Here is a 22,226-nt window from a genome sequence, read left to right on the forward strand (position 1 = left end):
CATAACAGTTCCAATTGTTTTTAAGAGACTCCAGGACGTGGAATAACAGAGAAAGCAAATCTAGAATTAAAGTAGGCCTTTTTGTCTCATCTCTCATACCCTCCTCCCTTGCACCACCACCCACCCCCCAACCAAAAAAAAAAAATTCAGCTACAATCAAAATATCTGAAAGAAGTTGTTCAAGTTCAATGGCATAGTGTTTGAAAGAAATTCACCCAGTAATTGAGTCAACAAGCTATCAGCCAAATGGTGAAATTGAACTAAAATTAAGGCCTGGCTCATGGCCAGAAATTGTTGGATTTACTTTTCAGAGGAGAGTAGAAATGCCATTCCTAATGATTACAGTCACTTTTGGATTATCCCATTGGTGTCTCTCCGATGTCTGTGTGTTCTTGTTTCTCCCCTGCTACCTCTGATTTGGCCATTTTAGTGTTCATTAGCACTTCCACCAGAGGGCAGACTGAGTTAGCCAGAGAAGGTAAAAATCTATCACTTTGGCTACTGTTTAGCTATTCTGTACTCGTTGGGAAAGGGTTTTGGTTGAAATCTAATGAGTAAAATGAAGTTTTAAGTTATTTGTGTATTTCATTAATCCCTCCCGCCATTGGTACAGGCTGTTAAGGATTGGCAATATTGTTAATATTTTGAATCTTATAACAGTATGTTTTTTTAATGTGATCTTAATTTTTAATTCTCTTAAGACGTTTTATTAACCTTTAATAGTTCTTTACAATCCATCTGCCTTTGCTATTTTGAAATAGTTTTCATCCTCTCATACATGTGAAAGAATGTGAGCTCAAGAATTAGTTCTGTTGAAACACAACTAGGCTATTTACATAAAAGGCAAATATGAAAAGTAGTATAGATGGAAGAAAATAAGTGTAGCTTTGTCCATTTTTACAGTTAGGCATTTTTAAAGTTGTTTGCCCTTAGTATTAAAAAAACAAACAAACAAACAAAAAAACTGGTGTTCCATTTCATATACAGACCAAAAATACTTTAAAAAATAACTGGTACTGTGATTGATGTTCTTATGTAGTGAGATATGTAGTGTTCATGGCAAAAAGCTCTGAAATCTATAGATGTTTGTAGTCCAGTTAGCTCTCCTTTTTCTGGATGTCTACTTTTCAAGTTGTGAGTTTTTTCTATAGCTAATTTTTTTGTCCTTTAATTCAGTTTTGTCTACCACCTAGTCAACCAGCCAGTCTGTTAACAAGTAACTTGGGTGCGTATTGTATATAGGATGACCACCTTGTCCCTGTACTGTCCTGGTTTTAAAACTGAAAGTTAGCAACCTGGGAACCCCCTCAGTCCCAGGCACATTGGGACTCTTGGTCACCCTACTTGTATGTTACACACCGACCTTATCCTCCTACTGCTCAATAGTTTCGTAGTGTTTTCAGAGTACTTTCATCTGCACGCTAAGGGCATGCTTACTTTCCTGATTGTTTTTGCAAAATATAATTGTGGTAAATATACAACCAAAATACCTAATGATAACTATAAAAACTACTTTTGGCTTGCCTGAGTAATGACTTTATATCACTATCTCAGATAATAATAAAGAATTGATTATATGGACATTTAAAAATATGCTTCCATAGGGAACAGAAAAATCAATCATTTGGAAGATATCCCAAAACTTTAAGTCTTTTCTTCAGCAGGATGACTCCCAACTCTCTAAAGTCACAGTTCTGATTGTACTTGGTTTTGTGTGTCCTCAAACTCACGCTGTTGTACATTTCTAGTCTCTTGCCTTGGCAGGAGTTATCAGACAATGATTGCCATGGTTAGGCAAAGTAATCCAGCAGTGGGTGACAAAAACTTTAGGGAGTGGTTCTAGTAAGATCTTTGGAAAGACAGAGTGTAGTATTAGTTCAATACATTTCTAAATACTCGTTTCTTGTCACTGTCTCCAAGATAAACAGATGTTTATCAACATCCCATTCTGCATGACATTGCTATAGTGATTTTTTATAATTACTGTAACAAAGGAAACTGAATGACAGTATGGTGGTTAATATCCTATTCTCCAGAATGTGATTATGGGGAAAAGGGACTCAAGTTGGGAGAAGCAAGTGTATAATTTATACATGACGGTAATGGAAGGTTTTTACTTTATTTCACCTCTCCTGTATATTCTTTTAGTTCTGTTTTATGTGTTAACCTTATATCATCAAACGTTCTGTAAAATGTGTTAGCTAAGTCCATACAAGGTCTCCTATTGTACAGCAAGATTATGTCCTAGATATGTGACCACAGCATTTGTATTGTTCCCTCTCATCTTCCTTCTTTCTAATTTTCATTAATGTTTTGATCCAACAGCAAAAAAGGGGCGGGGAGGCTACCAACAACCTACATATTAGAACAATTCCTTAAGGAAGGAAATGGAGGAAATCTCAGACAAAAATCAGGACAATCATTTGAAATATATGATCTTTTTACACCAGCTGTTAGATCCAGAATGCAACTGTTTTACTTTTAATCACTTGATTTTATTTATAAATTGCGATTTCCTGATCCCAAGGTTTTATTCTTTATATATATTTGGTTACTTGTATTGATATTTGTTTATGTTGGGCTGTGTGTGTGTGTGTGTCTGTGTGTGTGTGTGTGTTTGTGTTTATAGTCACATGTGATTTTTAAGATGGTGTTTAAAAGAAGTAACCCTTCCACAGCATGTCCTCCTCACATTCTTCCACCAGAGAAGAGGCCCCCTGAGCCCCCCGGACCTCCACCGCCGCCACCTCCACCCCCTCTGGTTGAAGGCGATCTTTCCAGCGCCCCCCAGGAGTTGAACCCAGCCGTGACAGCCGCCTTGCTGCAACTTTTATCCCAGCCTGAAGCAGAGCCTCCTGGCCACCTGCCACATGAGCACCAGGCCTTGAGACCAATGGATTACTCCACCCGACCCCATCCCAACAGGACTTATGGAAACAATGATGGGCCTGAAACAGGGTTCAGTGCCACTGACACTGATGAACGCCACTCTGGTCCAGCCTTGACAGAATCCTTGGCCCAGACCCTGGTGAAGAACAGGACCTTCTCGGGCTCTGTGAGCCACCTTGGGGAGTCTAGCAGTTACCAGGGCACAGGGTCAGTGCAGTTCCCAGGGGACCAGGACCTCCGTTTTGCCAGGGTCCCCTTAGCATTACACTCAGTGGTCGGGCAACCATTCCTGAAGGCTGAGGGAAGCAGCAACTCTGTGGTACATGCAGAGACCAAATTGCAAAACTATGGGGAGCTGGGGCCAGGAACCACTGGGGCCAGCAGCTCAGGAGCAGGCCTTAACTGGGGGGCCCCAGCTCAGTCTTCTGCTTATGGAAAACTCTATCGGGGGCCTACAAGAGTCCCTCCAAGAGGGGGAAGAGGGAGAGGAGTTCCTTACTAACCCAGAGACTTCAGAGTCCTGAAAGATTCCTTCCCTATCCATCCTTCCACCCAGTCCTCTGAAACGTTAATGAAATCATTTGCCAGAGCGAGGTAATCATCTGCATTTGGCTACTGCAAAGCTGTCTGTTGTATTTCTTGCTCACTTGCTACTAGCAAGCGACTTATAAAATAGTGATGTTGGCACCAGTTCCCCCTGGATGGGCTATAGCCAGAACATTTACTTCAGCTCTACCTAGTAAATATAAGTAGAGAATACAGAGAGGGTGATTAAATTGAAAAGTAAATGTTTAATTAGTTCATTGCCTGTACTTCTTGAGCAGAAGAAAAAGGAAACAGTTTCAATTTTGAGATGGTTCAGGAGAGGCTCTCTTTAGGTTTTTAAAGTTTTGTGTTTTGTTTTGTTTTTGTTTTTTTAAGAGAATAGTGTTCACAAAATTTGAGCTGCTCTTAGGCTTTTGCTATAAGGGAAACAGAGTGACTGGCTGATTTAAATAAATGTTTCCTTCCTCTCCACCATCTCACATTTTTGCTTTCAAGTGAACTCTTTTTTTACCCCATTGAGCATCTTGAACATACCTTTTTTCCAAATAAATTGCTTGTCCTTAAAGTTTGCTCCACTTTGAGAAAAGACATGCCCCGTCTCTCCCTGCACATGAAGCAGGTTGTAGAAAGTGGCATTCTTGGGCAAGTAGGTAGACTTTACCCCATCTATTACCTTTTTTACCCCATCTTTATAGTTTCTCTTTCACTCGCTCTCTCTGTCTCTCTCTTTTTTGAGGCATTTGTTTGGAAAAAATTAATTGTTGAGATGCCCAAAAACCTGGGATAATTCTTTACTTTTTTTGAAATAAAGGAAAGGAAATTCAAACTCCTATATTGTTCTCTGTAAATCTTCAATTCTAAAATGTTTTTTGGTTTTTTTAAAACCACGTTCTGATGGTGAAGTTGATTTGTAGATGCAACCAGCCTAGGACATTGCTGCTGAGCTAGGGTAGCAGATGATGCCTCCATACGTGGAGGGCTACTAAGATCAGTTAGCATACATACTGTTTACGCATATATTTTTATGTCAAGAAAAGCCTTTGAAACAGAGCATTGTAATATTGTCAAAGAGAAAAAAATACATCCTGAAAATACATGGAAATGTAACTTAGTTGAGGGTGGATATTTTTCTGAAGATGTATCACTACCTGAGACCTTTTTTTAAAAAAATAATTTTAAAAGAGCAGACCATAAGAAAGAACAGTATTGACATATACACATCTCAGCATGTATATCCTGCCAATTCTTTTAGGGATTTTCCTCCAGAGAGGTTTGATTTTGGTTTTGGTAAAAGGGGTTAAATTATGACTTCATGGCAAGAATTTTGCCTTATTATAAACAGAAAATGGAAGAGGGAAAAGCTTTCAGGGTGGGATAACCTGGGAGGTTTCTCATTCTGGCTTCCAGTTTTGTGTGAGTACCAGCATATAATGTGTTTTTAAAACATATACGTTTAAATAAATTATCTGCACAGACCTAGACCTTTGTGAAACATAGGTTAGTCCCGTTTTACAAAGAAAAGGCAAATATGTTTCAGCATCTTGGAGAATAGTTTACAGACCTCAAGTAAAGTTTCATGTTTCAATGCCAAGTTCTTATATTAAAAAATAAACACTACTTGTAAGAGAGAGGTGCGTTAATTAAAAAATAAAACAAAAACAAGAACAAAAAAAAACTTTAAAAGAAATGAAAGAAGAACCCTCTTCTGATACTTACATGAAGACTATTTTCCCCTGTTACTGAAATAGGCAGATATCCGGTGTGTGTATTTCTTTATTATTCTCTGGGTTTTGGTCTGGCCTTGCCCTCAGGGCCAAACATTGATTAAAAAGAGAACCTTCTAGCCATTTTGGCATTGATGGCTTTTTATACCAGTGTGTCCAATTAGATTTGCTAGGCTCACTGACATGCTATTGGTAAATTGCATTAAAGTTCATCTGAACCTTTTGTCTGTTGACTTCTTAGTCCTCAGACATGGGCCTTTGTATTTTAGAATATTTGAATTAGAGTCATTGAGCCCTGCTCTCCCATTTTTGATTAAAGAACTTAAGCCTGGGATACTTTCAAAAGTATCCAGTGAGAAAAATTGGTTTCCCATCAAATATGAATAAAATTCTCTATATATTTTAATTGTATTTTGGTTATCAGCAGTCATCAATAGTGTTTTTCCCTCTCCACCCCTTATTTTTAATTATGCCAAATACTCTAAATAATATACTTAAGTCTCCATTCCCCCATCCCTACTACTAGGGAAGGGGGTGAGTATGTGTGTGTGTGTGTGTGTGTGTGTGTGTGTGTGTGTGTATGTATGATCCCATCTCAACCCCCACCCCCATTTTGGGAGTCTAACCTTTAAAAAGAAAAAAAAATTTTTGGACTATTTCTAAAGGCGGAGGGACAAAGAAACAACCTGTAATCTGTCTGGAGGAAGAAAAGGTATTTGCTAATTTTTCAGCTATGTTATCTATAAACGTGATGGAAGTACAGGTTTGGCAGAATTTCTGCTTGGCTATTAGAAAATTACAAACCCAATTAATTATATTCAGAAGTGGTTTTGGTTGTAATTACTGAACCATGGGAGATATTGTCCATTAAATACATTATTTTGAATAGATGAGAAGTCTGATTCTGTTCACGAATGAGAGGCAAAACTGGTTTGACCATGATCATTTTTTTTTTTAACATCAATTGCATTTTTTTTTTTAAATTTTTATTTATTTATTTTTGGCTGTGTTGGGTCTTCGTTTCTGTGCGAGGGCTTTCTCTAGTTGTGGCAAGCTGGGGCCACTCTTCATCGCGGTGCGCGGGTCTCTCACCATCGCGGTCTCTCTCGCTGCGGAGCACAGGCTCCAGACGCGCAGGCTCAGTAGTTGTGGCTCACGGGCCTAGTTGCTCCGCGGCATGTGGGATCCTCCCAGACCAGGGCCAGAACCCGCGTCCCCTGCATTGGCAGGCAGACTCCCAACCACTGCGCCGCCAGGGAAGCCCGACCATGATCATTTTTATATTTTGAAAACAAATTTGACCCAGTTTCTTTAGTTTTTTCCTTCAACTGTCCATGGGAACGATAAGGATTTGAAAACATCAGATCTATACGTTTAAAAGCAGGGCAATTAGCACGAATTGTAAGTAGGATTTCTGTTAGCTTATGCCATAGACATCACCCAGCCACCTGTGTGTGTGTGTGTGTGTGTGTGTGTGTGTATAATATGCATATATAGTTACAGTACTAAAATGGTTACCAGCAGGTTTTGAGAGAGAATGCTGCATCAGAAAAGTGTCAGTTGCCACCTCATTCTCCCTGATTTAGGTTCCTGACACTGTATTCCTTTCTCTCTCTTGTTTTTGCCCCCCATCGGGTTTACCTTGTCTATGTATAGATATTTTGTAATATATTAAATTTTTTCTTTCAGTTTATAAAAATGGAAAGTGGAGATTGGAAAATTAAATATTTCCTGTTACTATACCACTTTTGCTCCATTGCATTTACTTCTTAATCTGTACCCTTTGAGCAGATCTAATTATATGTATAAAGAGCATTTCTCCTCCACTTTATCCTAGGGGTTCTTTGTCTCAGAATCTCTGTAGACTCATAAATTACCAAAAAAAAAGAAAAAAAGTTTTCAGGATTTGAAGAGGTGCTTCAAAACACTAGACTAGGAACTAGAGAATAAAGAATTGGGGGAAATCATAAGATGTGATTTTCTAAAGTAAAAAACAGTTGCACAAAAGTAATGATGGTGCCAGGCCATCAAAAGAGTTGAGCTTCATGTACCCTGACTCCTCCTGAAAGGAGAGGTAAGTGGGTTTGAGCTCAACTGTCATCAAGAGAAGTTGGTAAGAAGCTGTTTAGACCCCCCCAAAAAAATAGTCTCTTAAATCAGAACCCCTCACCCTCACGCCAGCTCCTATGTTACCTTGAGTAGGGCCAGCATGGGGATGGATTAGTGTTGCTAGTTCTGTTGAGATTTCCTGATACATTGCCAATCAGGAAGTAAGTCGAAGTTATTTATAAGGGTAAAATTCCTATTATTTCCAAAATCTTTTCCTGTCTCCACATGAGGAGAAGATTGCTTTCCCTTCCCTTTCATGGTTTAGGACACTGGGGACTAAACTTTCCCTTGTGATATGTGCTACATTCCTGCTAGTTATGACATAAGTAGGCAGAGGAGAGAAAAAAAAAAAAAAAGCATCAGGAGACAGGAAGAGGGGAGACAGGTATCAGGAAGTTGTGAGTGGGGTAAGCAATCATACAAGGTTAAGGGGTACACCAGAACAAGGAAATTAGGAAGAAATCCAGTTCAAAAACGTGATGATGAGGGTTGCCAGCTTGTTTTTGAATCCCCACAGTTTAAGTAAGATGTTTCCTTGCCTGTGGGCTGTCATGTCTTTACCCAGAAGGAGAATGGAGAGCTCAAGATTGTTCCAGTTCCTGGAGTCCTGTGTTTCTTGTTAGCCTCCAGAGAAAAGGAATTCGTTTTTGATCTTTATGTACTGCAAGTTCATGACTAGGAGTGTGAACTTCAACCTAGTAGAGAATATTGTTTCCACTTCATAGCAATGGCTGTCTTCAATTCTGGGCCTGAAAGTTGAGGACCTAACTAACCTGGACTTTTTTCTCTATCACACTCAAGGCTATTTCTAAGTAGAAACCATACTGTTCAGTACCTAAATTTCTTGGGCACTATCTTTTCCTAGACAGGCATCCTTAACTGTGTGGTAAGGTTAATGCCTCAAGGAAGTTGACAGTTAATATTCTTTGTGCTGAACTGGGATTTACATTGTTACTAAAGATTGCCCAATAGCTTGACTTTTTTTTTTTGGTATTGAGTTACTTCTCTGTTCACAACTTAGTCATCCTGAAGGGCTAGGTGGAATGGAAGTGGGGAGTTCCTCAAGTGAGTAAATATTCAAACATTCCAAGGGAGAAATGGAACTGCTGAGTCTTCTGGTTGTCCTGAGAGGCAAGGTGAGCATTCCTGGACACTTTGGTTAATTTTACTGTCCAGGTGTGGCATTTCTAGTGTTCCTATATAGCCTTAGGAATACTCTCAAGTGAGAGTATACTCCAAGCCAGTTGGGGGAGGTATGACACCTAAAGGAATTACTGGTGGTACTCTACCACTCCTCACCATGTGCAGCTATCTCTCCATCTCCTGTCCACCCACTTCCTTTCATTTCCTATTTTTCTCTCTTCTCCCAACTCACTACCCAACTCACATGCTTTAGTCCTGCCAGAGAGATTGATTGATTAACCCTGCAGGGTATTAGAGTTATTGCTGCTTAGTAGTTTTGAAGGGTAGTGAGAAGAAATTCAGGAGACAAATGTCTATTCCAGATCCTCAACTTAATGGGTGAGAGGTGAAGGAGAAAGCAAAATAACTTTCTCATTGCTAAAAGCTATGAAAGGAGCTTTTAATTTACGTTGTGTGGGGTACAAGAGATTCTTTAACTGGTTAACCTTCGCTTCTTCATTCTCTTCCCTCATATCCTGAGACTGTTGCTTTTGCTGATAACATTTCGAAGCTCGGTTGCAGATGGTGTCTATAGGAAGTAAAGCTTGAGGAGAAGAGGGCCCTGCTATCCTTGAGAAAGCAGATGAGGGTTGCTTTGATGCCCTGGTGATTAATCACTAGGTTGCCAAAACACTGGACAACTGGGTTGCTCTCATATCTCTATCTCAAGAATTACTAGTCCAAGGCTGAGAGAAAGAGGCTGATACACAGTTACTCTTTAATACTCTCTAGGTGGGTAGTTGTTAGCCAAGCCTTCTCAATATGCAGCCCTCAGCCACATCATACTTCTCTGGAATGAGAGGGTATAGCCGTGAAGTAAATTCATTTAGACATATGTTCCCTAGGACCTGGAAATAGATGGATTTTGGGATGTTTTGCTCTGGCATGGTTGTAACCTGAAGATAATGTTGATAGTTCTAAAAGAATGAAGGACATTTTATCCAAGCCAAACCATCCCTGAGGCCGGCAACATGGAGAGACCTTAAAAAGGCTATAATGTAGCAAAGCTAAGTGAAAAGCAGAGCCGGGATCTTTGAGAGCATCTTGTCTTTAGTTGAAGGCGCTTGCCTGATGGGTTGTCTCAAGGAGAGGATCTTTCTTCCTCTTGTGTTTGATGAGGGACACCCTTGGTGAGGATCAGCTTGTAGACAGATAGCCCTCCCTACCAAGGTTAATGCAATTTTGAATGCTTTCGGCCCTGGAGAAAGGAGGCTGAATTCAGAGACCTAGAGAAAGCCTAGGAGTCTGATCCCTTTTATAAATTCAGGAACTTCTAGGTTTGGCCTTGTATCAGTATTTGCAATTTCTGTTACGGGACCAAAGGTCTCATATAAAATGAAGCAATATGAGAAGGAGATGGAAATAAGGGAAAGAAGGGAGAACCAGAGGAGTCTGGTGGTGGGGCTGCAGAAAGAAACAGTGTATCATTGCTTATAAAGAAGAGATACAGATATGAGGATGGAAGGAAAATTTGTCGTTGGGGTACTGAAAGGGGATAACTGCCTTAAAGGTTCACAATTCATTTCAAGGAAGCCCCATTAAAGAGTAAAGTGTCCCCTTGATTACAGTAGTGTTACCTTTACAGTTGGAGGATGAGCCTGGAACTCTTAAGCTGGGGGATGCTCTGCAGACAGTTTCACAAGGGAAGCTAGATTATATTAAGCAAATAATTTATATCAAGGACATTTTGCTTAGCACTGCTATCTATGTAGTTCAAGAGAGTATTTCAGGAATAAGAAGGAAATGATATGGATGCATCAAGCTAAAAATTATTTGTATTTTTGGAGTTCTAAAACTCTCCTGCACGTGGTTTTATATGTTTTAGGTCAACCTGGAAGCTAATTATTCCTCTCCCCTTCATTTTAGATCCAAGTGAGGATGATGCATAGAAGAGCAAACAAACCAGAATATGTGGATTAGAGTCACAGAATGTTAGAGCTACAAAAGGACATTAGTTTGTCTAGTTCAGTGCCATCGTTAGCCAGTGAAAAAACAGACCCAAAAAGGTTGAGAAAGTGTTGGGAGGAAGAAGGGAAAGAATGGGGAACTAACATTGTCTGGAACCTACTATGTGTCAGGTACCATAGTACCTTTGCTTTTATTATCTGGATTATTAAGCACCTTGAGGCCAAGGGATGGAAAGAATAAAAGGCAAATCCTTATTGTCCGGAGCAATATGTAGGAGATAAAGGGGGGTGGCAGATCATTTTTTCCTGTCTAAGCACACAGGGCTAAACTAGAGGAAGTGGAGTCAACATTTGAGAGTGAGGTTAATCTAAGGAAGTACTTGCTAAGTAGTTGAGAGAGACTCAAGAATAACTTCTCTATTCCTAGGGACCTTCCAAAAATGTGATGGGTCAGAGGCAGGCTAGAGACAAGGCTGGTAGGAAACAAGATTACTATTGCCTCTGGGATTGATTTGCATTCTAGAAAATCAGGTCATGACCTGAGAACATATGATTAATCTTAGGAATAGGGAACAAAATGGGGCTTCTCATCCTAAGGGGGTCTTAAAAAAAATAGTATATATACTATGAATTAAGAAGATAAACAAAATCCTACGGTTACTGTATTTTTTTTTTTATTTTTAGGTTTTTGTTTTGTTTTGCAACACACTTTGAAGTCATGTTCAATGTTGGTAAGGGTAGGTGGCAGCCTGAAAACTGACATTGAGAATAAGATTGTATTTCTTGTAGTTGTTTGATATGATATCCCGAATTGTACCACGAGGGCTGCTTCTATGGGGAGCAGTAATATCATTAGCTGGATCATGTCCTGAGTACAGGGCAACTTCTGGGGAAGATTATGAGAGGGTCCCACCTTTAGGAAGCTTCTGGGTCTAGTGAGAGATGAGGCTTATACCTGGTGGGAAGTAGGGAAATTGGTATTTATAAGCCAGTACATTAACGCAGGTTATAAAATAAAATAGTAACATAGTACAGAAGGAACCAAAGCAAAGAAATAATCAGAAAAACTGGAGTTAACCAGAAAAGATTCCTTGAAGGTAATGAAGATAGAGGACATGAAGCAGAAGAGAGGAAGGTGATCAGAGGGAGAAAACTTATGGAAAGCTTATGTGTTTTGTGCAGAGGGCTATGAGTGGAGTAGTCAGGGTAGTACAGGAAAGGAATATTAGGAAATGAAGTTGGAGGAGCAATCTTGTTGGCCTGAATGAGGAATTTGATTTGGTAAGCAGTAACAGAGCAGAGCATGATGAAATGAATATGACGTTGAGGACTTTTGCAGCTATACTAGGTCATGGAAGCAGGAAAGCTTGCTAGGATATTATTGTTCTCGTCCAGATGTAAGGCCCCAAGAGCCAGGACTAGAGTAGGACAAGGGGAAGGAGAAGAAAGAGAGGGGGCAGTAGAATTAGCAAGACTTGATGATAGTTTGGATGTGAGGGGAGGAATAAAAGATAGGCTGAAGATGATAACCCCAGGACATATTTATGCTGTTGATGGTGATGAGAGCTTGGAAAGAGGTAGCTGCTTTGTTTTGAATAAGTAGAAAGTGTTTACTTTATTAACCAATTGATGGAATATGTCTATGTGCATTATTGCAGAGTCTAGGAGGAGGCACAGCCTCTGGAAAATAGTTGGGCACATGCTCTGTGCCCAGATGATCACCTGCACTCTGCCTTTTTCAGGTTGGAGAACCAGGTGAAAGAGAGTTTATTCCTGGGGTGTACCCGCAGACTTCAGGAATGCTATCCCATTCTGGATCTGGGAAAGAAAATACAGTTTTTTTTGCCAGTTTCTTCCCCTTTAATGCTTTGAAAATGGGATATGACTAGCCTGTGGCAGCATGTGCCTGTGGATGCACAATTCTCTGGCTTGATTCTTGGAAGGCCTTTTTCTCTCCCTCCCTGGGGGTCATTTGTATCTCTGGTTCCTGCTCCCAGAGCCATAAAGTGGGAGCCCCCATTTATTAATTGGGTTGGGACTGGGGAAGGGGTCGGCAGGGGACTCTTTAGTGCAGCAGGCAGGGGTCTTCCCGAATGAGCCCATTAGCCAGACCCAATGGCAGCTGAAACGGGGCCGCAGCCAAGTCCTCTCGGTTTCAAAAACCCTCCATTGCCTGCAGCAGATCAGAACAAGGCCTGCGGGAGCCCTTAGCTTCTGATTGCAGCTGTGAGGAAGGACAAAACAATTTATAGGAAGCCAAGTATCTCCTGTCTCACTGTCTCTTCCTTTCTGACTTTGGGGAGGGAGAAGACTGGGATGTGGTGTCCCCTCCCACTCTAGCTTCTTACAAGGCACGTATAGGCCTAAGTAGGAGAGAACAGGAGTGAGTGTATATGCATTGATCGGACATTTACGTCTATGCTCCTGAAGTGTTTACACACGTCCTTGCTTTCTTCTTCCATCCACACACAGTTGTATTGGCTAAGCAGTCACTGGTTATACGGGGTTCCCTAGGGTGAGTGTGCTCAGTGTGTTAGGGGGGCATGCTTATCATACTCTTTCCTGCCCCATACCTGCCTTTTCTCCTATCTGCTTTCAAGATTCAAGGTTAGAATTAGATCACCTTTTTAACATCTTTTCTTCATAATAAGAGGAGTTTGGCCTCCTACTGGAACTCACTTGTTTGTCCCTTTAGTTAAGCCAGCATGAGAAAGGCAGGCATCTACGGGGGAGCTTCTTTATGCAGTGGCCCTGAGAGAAAGGTGTGAAGGGCAGGAATATCTCACTTCCTGATGGGAGGACACTTGTGTCTTCTTCCTGATAGAATCATAGATGGCCAGAGCTAGAAAGGGAACTAGAGACCACCTAATTCAACTTCTCAGTTTACAGAGCAAGAAACTGAGGCTTAGGGAAGGGAAATGCCTTGTCCACAGTCTCACAGTGAGTTAGTGGCAGCCAGCCAAGACTAGAATCCAAGAGCATCAATTCCTGACAGCCCTGTGCTTCCTCAAGAAAGGAAGGTAGGGCTGTGAGATTTTGAGGGAGGAAGGACAGATTGAGGGGGAAAGTTAGGTTAAAAAAATTAGTAGAAAAACTGAGAAGCTTTATATATTTTTACCTCAAAGATTAATCTTTCAATGACATGCAAATTGTGCAACTGTAATTTTTATTTAGAGTCAAGAACTCTGGTTCATTGGGAAGCAAGTGGCAAGCCACAGCCAAAGATCCTGATGCCTCAGAGTTACACCACAGTTCAAGGAGCTCGTTGCCAACTATCTCTGGGGCTTGGATAGTAGGAAAAGATCCTCAGAGGCATTGTGAGGAATTTACCCTAAAGCTCAGCTCAGGCTCCTTTGCATTATAATACAGCTATATTGAAAAATAAAATCAGAAGGAAAGGAGAAAGAAAACACCTCACTTGCTGGGAAACTAAGGGGAATTGCTGAATGAGAGAAGGGATTATAGAACTCTGAGTAAAATAAGATATTCTCTGAGATTACAGGCAAATGGGGGCGGAGCTGTACTCCTCCCCCCTGTTTTTTAGCTTTGGGTTGGTTTTCTCCTTTGTTGGGGCGGAAGGAAGGTGGTGTGCTCCACAATGACCTAAGCCCTGAATAGTGTGCTCAATGGGCTGACATGCACAGCAGGTTCTAAAGTCATCTCACTCTGGTGCTGAGACTCCCTTCCCCTCTTTGGACCTCTCCCAGATGTTTCTACAGTCCCTTCCAATGCTTATTTTCTCAGCATGAGTCTGGGAGCCACTGACGAGCAGGGAGGGGAATGCTAACGAGTTTTTAAAGTGGAAGCAGTATCTTGGAGAGAGTAAGGCAGCTTAGAGATAGAAAGAATTATAGGTCTGGGTCAGAGGGGCAGGGAGGTTGCAAAATGAGTATTGACTGCTGTTGACAAATAGATCCCAGTACATATCTTTACGTTTTCTCCATCACACCCTGGTTGATAGCACAGGAGGAATGTGGAGTTGGTCCCCATGCAGATTCATCCCTACACAGGGAGTGTATAGACCTACCTGCCCAAATTGCATCAAATCTGCTGTCCCACAAACCTCCTTTCTATCTCATAGGACCTTTTTCTGGCCTCTGAGCCTTTCTTGAAGAAGCTGTTTTGGACAAGAGAGGCTTCAAATGCAATCTGATTATCTGATCTAAAACTAGATGCCCTCCTTTGTGTCACTTTCTTGCATTAACTTTCCATTAGCCTTGAACCTTCATTGCCCTTTATAATTCTGGGTTTCACAGCTTCTATTTCTGTTGAATTCCTAACTTTTAAGTATAGGAACCATGGTTTTTACTTTATCAGACTGGGAGCTAGTTCCCTGGAGCTAGGAATCTTAGAACACTTACAACTCTTTTTGGGAGCATACTTAAGGTTCACCAGAATCCTTCTCAGCTCTGTGAATTAGAAGAGTGGTGACCATCACCATCACTTTACCTACCAAGGCCATGCTCCCTGGGAGAAAGCCCATAGACCCTTTTTGGTGTCTAATCCCTTATTTCTAATATAACCTGTAATTTTCTTTTACAGGTGGCAGCAGCAGTAGGAGTGATGGCCCCTGAGGAATTTGGTAATGTCCATCAATTACCTGACATCCGGACCCCTGCAAAATTCAGTCTCTTTCACAGACTTTAAGGCCAGGTAGGGATCTTAAGCCAATCAGAGGCCACTGACCTGCTTTTGTAAGGGATTAATACACACACACACACACACACACACACACACACACACACACACACACACAGAGTCTCAGGGAAGTTCTTACACCCAAAGATCTCCAGAGGAGTTTCCTTAGCTCTTTTTTTTTTTTAACTCTTTTCCATTATGGTTTATTACAGGATATTGAATATAGTTCCCTGTGCTATGCAATAGGATGTTGTTTAATCCATTCTATATATTATATAATAGTTTACATCTGCTAGTCCCAAACTCCCAATCCAACCCTCCTCCCAACCCCCTTCCCCCTTGGCAGCCACAAGTCTGTTCTCTATGTCTGTGAGTCTGTTTCTGTTACATAGATAAATTCATTTGTGTCATATTTTAGATTCCATATATAAGTGATATCCTATGGTATTTGTCTTTCTCTTTCTGACTTACTTTGCTTAATATGATAATCTCCAGGTCTATCCATGTAGCTGCAAGTAGCATTATTTCATTCTTTTTTTATGGCTGAGTAATATTCCATTGTATATATGTACCACATCTTTATCCATTCATCTGTTGATGGACATTTAGGTTGTTTCCATGTCTTGGCTATTGTAAATAGTGCTGCTACGAACATAGGGGTGCATGTATCTTTTCAAATTATAGTTTTATCTGGATATATTATACCCAGTAGTGGGATTGCTGGATCATATGGTAACTCTATATTTAGTTTTTTAAGGAACCTCCATACTGTTTTCCATAGTGGCTGCACCAATTTACATTCCCACCAACAATGTAGGGAGGGTTCCCTTTTCTCCACACCCTCTCCAGCATTTGTTATTTGTAGACTTTTTAATGATGCCCATTCTAACTGGTGTGAGGTGATACCTCATTGTAGTTTTGATTTGCATTTCTCTAATAATTAGTGGTGTTAAGCATCTTTTCATGTGTCTACTGCCCATCTATATGTCTTCTTTGGAGAAATGTCTGTTTAGGTCTTCTGCCCATTTTTTCCTTGGGTACTTTGATTTTTTGTTATCTAGTTGTATGAGCTGTTTGTATATTTTGGAAATTAAGCCCTCATCAGTGACATCATTCGCAAATATTTTCTCCCAGTCCATAGACTGTCTTTTTGTTTTGTTTATAGTTTCCTTTGCTGTGCAAAAGCTTATAAGTTTGATTAGGTCCCATTTGTTTATTTTTGCTTTTATTTCTATTGCCTTGGGAGATCCTTAGCTTTTTACTTGACCCTATTATGGTGTCCTATCTTCTGATTAGCAGTTCCTCCCTCCTGGCTGGAGTGGGTAACCCCCTCTATTGGCATTGGTGGTCATTTCATTCCTGTTCTTTTCTCTTGGCCAGCTGTGCTAATGAATATTCCTCAATAGTGTGATGCTGATATTGGTTACTCTCAGCCTCTCTACAACACCTGCCCCACTCACCTACCACCTCATACGTACACATAGTCCTGCCTTCTTCTTCCCTAAGAAGCTGTTTTCTCTTTCTTTCTTTTGCGTGAGGGTAGGGCATTGATATCCCTTCTTACTACCTCTCATCAGCTTCTCCACATCATTTCCAGGTTTGATGGGAGATCCCCCCCTGTCCAAACACTGTGCAAAGACATGAGAAGTAGAGGTCTGCCAGCCTGCTTATTTCCATCCTCAATGCCTAGAACTGGACAGGTCACCAACCTACTGTGCCTACCCCTACCCTTCTTGCTGCCAGGTAGGTGTGCTCCTCTCCCTACCCACCAACGCTAAACAGGGTCATATTTCTCTCTGGGACTATTTCTCTCTGTTGTTAAATTTCTCCAACAAGGGGAAGGCCTTTGTGACTCAGCTCTCCGCCTTGGTGACTTCCAGCCCTAAATTTTAGAGAGACCTTCCTAATGTTAACTCTGCACCCCCTTTTCTGTAGTTTAAAACCATTTCCCCCATTTAGTGCATGTGGAAAGAAGGGAACAGTAAACAGTAAATGGATGGTATTTGACACTGGAGGGGAAGGGTCTAATGACAGGCAGCCCTTCTCTTCGAGCTGAAAGCCTGAAGTCCAGATGTGCATTCTGTCCAGTGGCCTGGCATCCTTGGGGAATACTTGAATCTTTTGAGGGAAAGGTTTTATCTGGTGTCCATTCCTGAGGACAAGGATCTCAGACCCTAAGAGTCTATCTGTATTCATTCCCAGACCCCTCCAGGGGGTAGCGAATGGATTGCTACAGGGAAGAACCCACCAGTAGGTAATACTCTGTCTTGAGCTCGTGTGGCAGCTCTTGTCTGGCACTTATAGGGAGTTGGCAGGGGTGCCAGAGCCTCTCCTGCCACTGGAGTTGACATCAACTTACCCTTTTGACCTTAGGTCTCCTCTCTCAGCAATGCCTCTCTCACCCCTGCAATCCAGACGGCACAAGCAGCAGGCCTAAATAAGTGCCAGGTCTGGGTAAGGTGCTCCCTCCCCTGGTAGGCACATACCTTGAGTTGGAGGTGAAGCAGTTAGGATGGGATGGATGGAGGGATAGAGTAGGTGTTAGAAAGTAGGAAATGTCTCTGGAAGTGGTTGAGCAGTAAGTATGCTTTGGGTACCTGGGGTACCCTGCCTACGTCTCTGTCAACCTGGATGTCTGATCCCTCAAAGCTGCTGGGCCACTTGGGCGGCTGCAGTCTTGGTTTCTGCCACACGAGGGCACTGCTGACCAATTAAAACTCCTGCCCCTCCGCAGACAGAGTTTGGGTGAGGGGAGAGGGGGACACCGCAATCTTTCCCCAAGATAGGGGTCAGAAACACCCCCAGAGAGCCTGAGACCAGGGACCCAAGGAGCCAGAAGAATAATTAGTTGTTTTTCCACTTCTTCTTCCTTAAAAATGGCCTGAGACCCTGAATGCTCTTCCCTAGTGGACTGACATGTCACTATATTCCCAGCTGAACCTGGGAAGCCCCCTAGCGCTCGTCACAAAACACCTTGCACAGGTGTTTCTCTCCTTCAAGGTGTAGCAGGCTCCAGCTGTCCACCCCACTGTCCCCAGCCTCTAAGACAGTCTCTTTCTGGCCCAGAGGGTGGAGGTATCTGGTTTTTCAGAGAGAAAAAAAAAAAAAATCTCTTACAATTGTTTTAAGAGAAGTAGCTCTTAAGGAACTAGCTCTCTTAAGAAAGAGTTTTGGGGAGAGGACTCTCTCAGAGAGACTGAGAGACTAGGAAAGTTCAGTCTTCTATGCCCCCATCACCTCCCCCAGCACAAACCTGCAGAGTTCAAGATGGTCTGGAGGATGTTTACCACCTGAATGGCTGGAGGACACCCAGGACACTCTGGGGCTCTGCGCCAACAATGGTTTCAGAAAGCAGGATGGGGATGGCGGCTGCTTTGACCCTTGATCCTCAGGCCGCCCCCGTACTGTGTAATGTCTCTGCTAGGGATCCAAGTGGCCATGGAGCCCTTATGGGGATGAGGTGTCCCATATTTGATCCTCAGTCTCCATGAAGCCCTTCCAGGCTGAACAGGCTAAGGGAGATGACAGAGGTTCTCCTCCTCCCTCCTACCCCCATGATCGAGGGCCCCTCCCCAGGAGGACAGCTTGATTAAACAGTCGGTGCTGCTGGAATTGCTGCACAGCTGGCGCTCCCCCCAGCACCCCGAGCAGAGCAGCAGTGCAGATTAAAATCTCCAATTAGCGTTAAAGTGAAGTGAGGAGGTACTGAGGCTGCCAAGGAGGCCAGACGGGGGACCTCGGTCGGCAGATACCCCCACTACTGCCTGGATTCTGAGTACCACCCTTAGTCACCCTTTTTTTTCCTAGCTCCTCTCCCAACATCTCTCAGTGCCTATTAGCTTTGCATTGCTTGGGGCCAGAGGGCTTTAGAGGGGTGGAGGGTGGGGCTGATGCCTTACCTGACAAAATGCTGGGGACACCATAAATGTGGAGGAGAGGAGATGCCCTACTGGCAGCCTGCCAGTTTGAGGTGACTTCACACTACTGCTGCTTCCTTTTGCCTAGAGAAAGGGCAAATAGGACAAGTCCCTCCAGATCCTCTTACCTATAAGGTGCTGCCCACACAAATGTACATGCTTGTATATTTTATCCTATTTGACCCATCTGCTCCCACCCAAAATATGGCTCCTTCCTTCATCCCTCCGTTTTTTTCTCAGCTTTCCTGTGGGCAGGGGTAGGTACAGTCTGGCTTGGGAGCACTGCCATGCCCTGCCACCTGGGTCCCAAACAGCTTCTCGTTATCTTCTTTGCAGTTCAGGGAAGAGCAGGGATATGCCAAGAATGGAAGCCTCAGATTCTCCCAACCCCTGAACATCACACCCCCTCTTAAGGGCCCTCTACCATTTATACTTCTACTCCTTCCTTCACCAAGCCCAGAAGGAGGGCAGTATAGCTAGACACACCCTTTGACTTCCCTCTGCCCCTTTAAGGGAAATGGAATTGGGTACCCAGCTGACTGAACCTACTCACACCTCCAGAAATTAGACACCAGGGCACAGTGCCACCCTCCCAGGCTGGCACATGCTACCCTGGCAGAGGTTCAAATAGCTCCCCCGCCGAATACCCCCACCTCTATGTCTTCCTCTTCTCTCTCCCTCTTTCTTCCTCTCTCCCTCTTTTTTTTTCTCAGCTCAAAGCACAGCTGAGCCTTAAAATGGGGGTGGGGAGGACCAAGCTGGGGCAGGGGGGTGGAGAGTTCCAATAGCACGTTTTCACCTGCCATTTAATTGGATGTATTTTTAATTAATGGGACCTCAGGGACCAACATGAGACAATCTGATCTCTGAATAGGGACAGGGGAGGGATTGGGTAAGGGAGGAGGATTGGGCCACTGGGTGCGGTTACCAGGAACCCAGGCCCATCAATCACTGGCCACTTTGCGTTCTGGCATGGAGAATAGCAAGGTGGAGGAGGAGGGGAGGCACTGGGGAGAGGTACCAGGATTTCCCCCCAATGGCCAGGACCTCCAAAAAGGATGGAAATGTACCAGCTGACTCAGTTTTGGGCCCCAAAATTGCAGCCAGGATATTAGGTAAGGCTGTTTTCTTGTTCCCGAGGTTTTGTTCAGTTGAGCTTGTCCCACTGAGTGCTGTAAAATTGTGAAAGGAAGGTGGGGACAGAGCTTTGAGGTCCTTGAAGAGGAGGACAAGAACTAGGGACCGTAGAACCAGAGACTGTGGTGACAGGGAGGAGAAGGGCAGGGTTCAGAGATATTTCTGTGTGTTTAGAATAAGTGCCGTGGAGATTACATGCAAAACAGCATGCAAATGAGGGCTGGTGCCTTTGGGGTATCAATCATAGACCCTTACTGTTGCGAGGAAGAGAACCTGGAGCTCATCTTGCCAAACGATTCATTTTACAGATGTGAAAACAGAGACCCAGAGAAGGGAAATCAGTTGAATCCTGCCCTGGAGTTGCTTTTGTTCCTGGATTTGGAGAGTTCCTGGGAACACAGGGAAATGTAAGTAGGTAGGGTGTGGGGAGGAAAGTCAAGGGAAGAGGGTAGGCAGAATATTATTCTCTATTGCTTGGAGTCTCATGTCTCTGGCTCCTAAGTCTTGGAAGCAACTCAGGGGAGTCAGGTGGGTGCATTACTGGGGGAACATTTCCCTTGTACAGCCTGTTCCAGAGGTCATCTCATACATTCCCTTGCTTCCAAGTAGACAGATCCCCCAGAACCTCCCACTCCCATGAGATTTTACCATATTCTAAAAGGTCCACAGGGAAGGGAATACACTAACTTCCCCAGTTCCTTAACCAAGAAATAAATCCCCCAATGGTGACTAAATATTGAGCTTTTTCTGAGATCTTATCACAAGTTTCTCTGCTGCAATATAAGCTGCTAGAGAAAATTATGCCAAAAAATGTAGCGAGGAGTGGTCTTGTCCCATGTCTAAGCCAAGAAGAGAGACAGAATTAAAACTCAAGGCTCTGAAAGCTGAGTCAGAAATGCCCCTGTATTCACGCGGTGCCATGGCCCAGAGCTCTTAGTCAAGCCCCATCTGGCTCTATGCGGTGTTGGTGCACACTGGAGAGAGGGGCACATTTCCAGCTGTCCCCATCTCCCACCCCCACCTCCTTCACTATTCAGACACTAGAGTTAAGAAAGAATGATGGAGAGAAGTGGCTTGCCCACCAAGTTGCCGAAGATGGCATTTCCTGGCATCTCCTTCCTTCCTCAAAAAATTCAACATTCTTTGTTCTGTGCTTCTTGAGACTAAGTTGCGATCAGGGCAAGGATGGGCACAGAGCTTGGAAAGCAGTATGGGTAGAAACTTCGTCACACCCTCCAAACCCCCAACACTTATCCTCTACTCCCAGAATTGTCTTCTCCTCTATCTTAGTACACCATTTAATATCCCCAGAGTCCCTAGGGAAGAGCAAGATGCACCTCTCTAAGTGCATCCAGACTCACCCTGCCCTGTCTTAGACACTCAGGGTCATCTCCTTGGCTATCTAATTCTCTGCCTTTTCTACTACCAACAGGATGAGAAGGGCCCCCTTGCATTGCCTCAGGACAGTCTGGATAGACTCCATCCAGCTCCTGCCCTGTTTCCAAGGGCCTGCAGAAGTGGGGGTGGGGGAGGAGAACTGTGCTAGGGGGTTGAAAAGGAAGATTCTCTTGTGTGGGGAGATGGGGGAGAAGCCTGAAAGAGGGGAGAAGTTAGAGAGGGGAAATTTGGAAACTGAGGCCTGTAGTCCCACCTGTGGGGCTGGCTGCCTAACATAAGGCAGGCCGTTCATACTGAGTATTGTTCAGGGGGGTTATTAGATGGCTCCTGTTTACAGAGCTGCTGTTTCTCCTCTGAAACAGGGAGCAGCAGAGGAGGCGCATGCAGTGAAGAAAGAGAGGAAGCGTCAGGCTTTCTCTAGGCCCTCTTTCTCACCCCTTGTCCACCCCTACTCCAAGATTAGAGGTATATTGGAGGGGCTAAAAGGCTCTTAAAGCATTCAATCTAGATTCTTGATGTTTCTCTAAGGAACAAGATCTCCCTCCCCTCAATCCCCACCAGCCCTGCCTCATACTCCCAAGGTTTAGCCAAGGGTATGAGATCTACAGCCCTGGAGTCAGAGCCTGGAGCCTACTCTGGAATCCAGAAGAAACCCTGAGCTTTTGCAGGGAAGGAGGGATAGACTTGAAGTAAGTAGAAGGCAGAGGTAGCGGTACCCAGAATCCCCTGCGCTCTAGAGAAGAGGGAATTGTTGAGGAGCTCATTTTTGGCCCAGGGTT

The 22,226-nt window shown here is 43.2% G+C and overlaps 1 protein-coding gene across 12 annotated transcripts in view; it reads left to right on the forward strand.

The window, feature by feature from the left end:
- CDK12 (cyclin dependent kinase 12) overlaps window positions 1-22,226 on the forward strand; it is a 61,739-nt gene that overhangs the window by 34,980 nt on the left and 4,533 nt on the right. For 4 of the 12 annotated variants that reach the window (XM_036836059.1, XM_036836060.1, XM_036836061.1 and 1 more), the window contains exons 14-17: window positions 2,679-3,096; window positions 14,900-15,010; window positions 16,593-16,738; window positions 20,358-20,456. In XM_036836059.1, the coding sequence (XP_036691954.1) occupies window positions 2,679-3,096; window positions 14,900-14,915 (434 nt within the window). In that variant the 3' untranslated portion in view covers window positions 14,916-15,010; window positions 16,593-16,738; window positions 20,358-20,456. The other 8 variants (XM_036836056.1, XM_036836064.1, XM_036836057.1 and 5 more) reach the window with 6 other exon arrangements.

Source organism: Balaenoptera musculus, chromosome 20 (assembly GCF_009873245.2).
Source record: "Balaenoptera musculus isolate JJ_BM4_2016_0621 chromosome 20, mBalMus1.pri.v3, whole genome shotgun sequence".
NCBI lineage: Eukaryota > Metazoa > Chordata > Mammalia > Artiodactyla > Balaenopteridae > Balaenoptera > Balaenoptera musculus.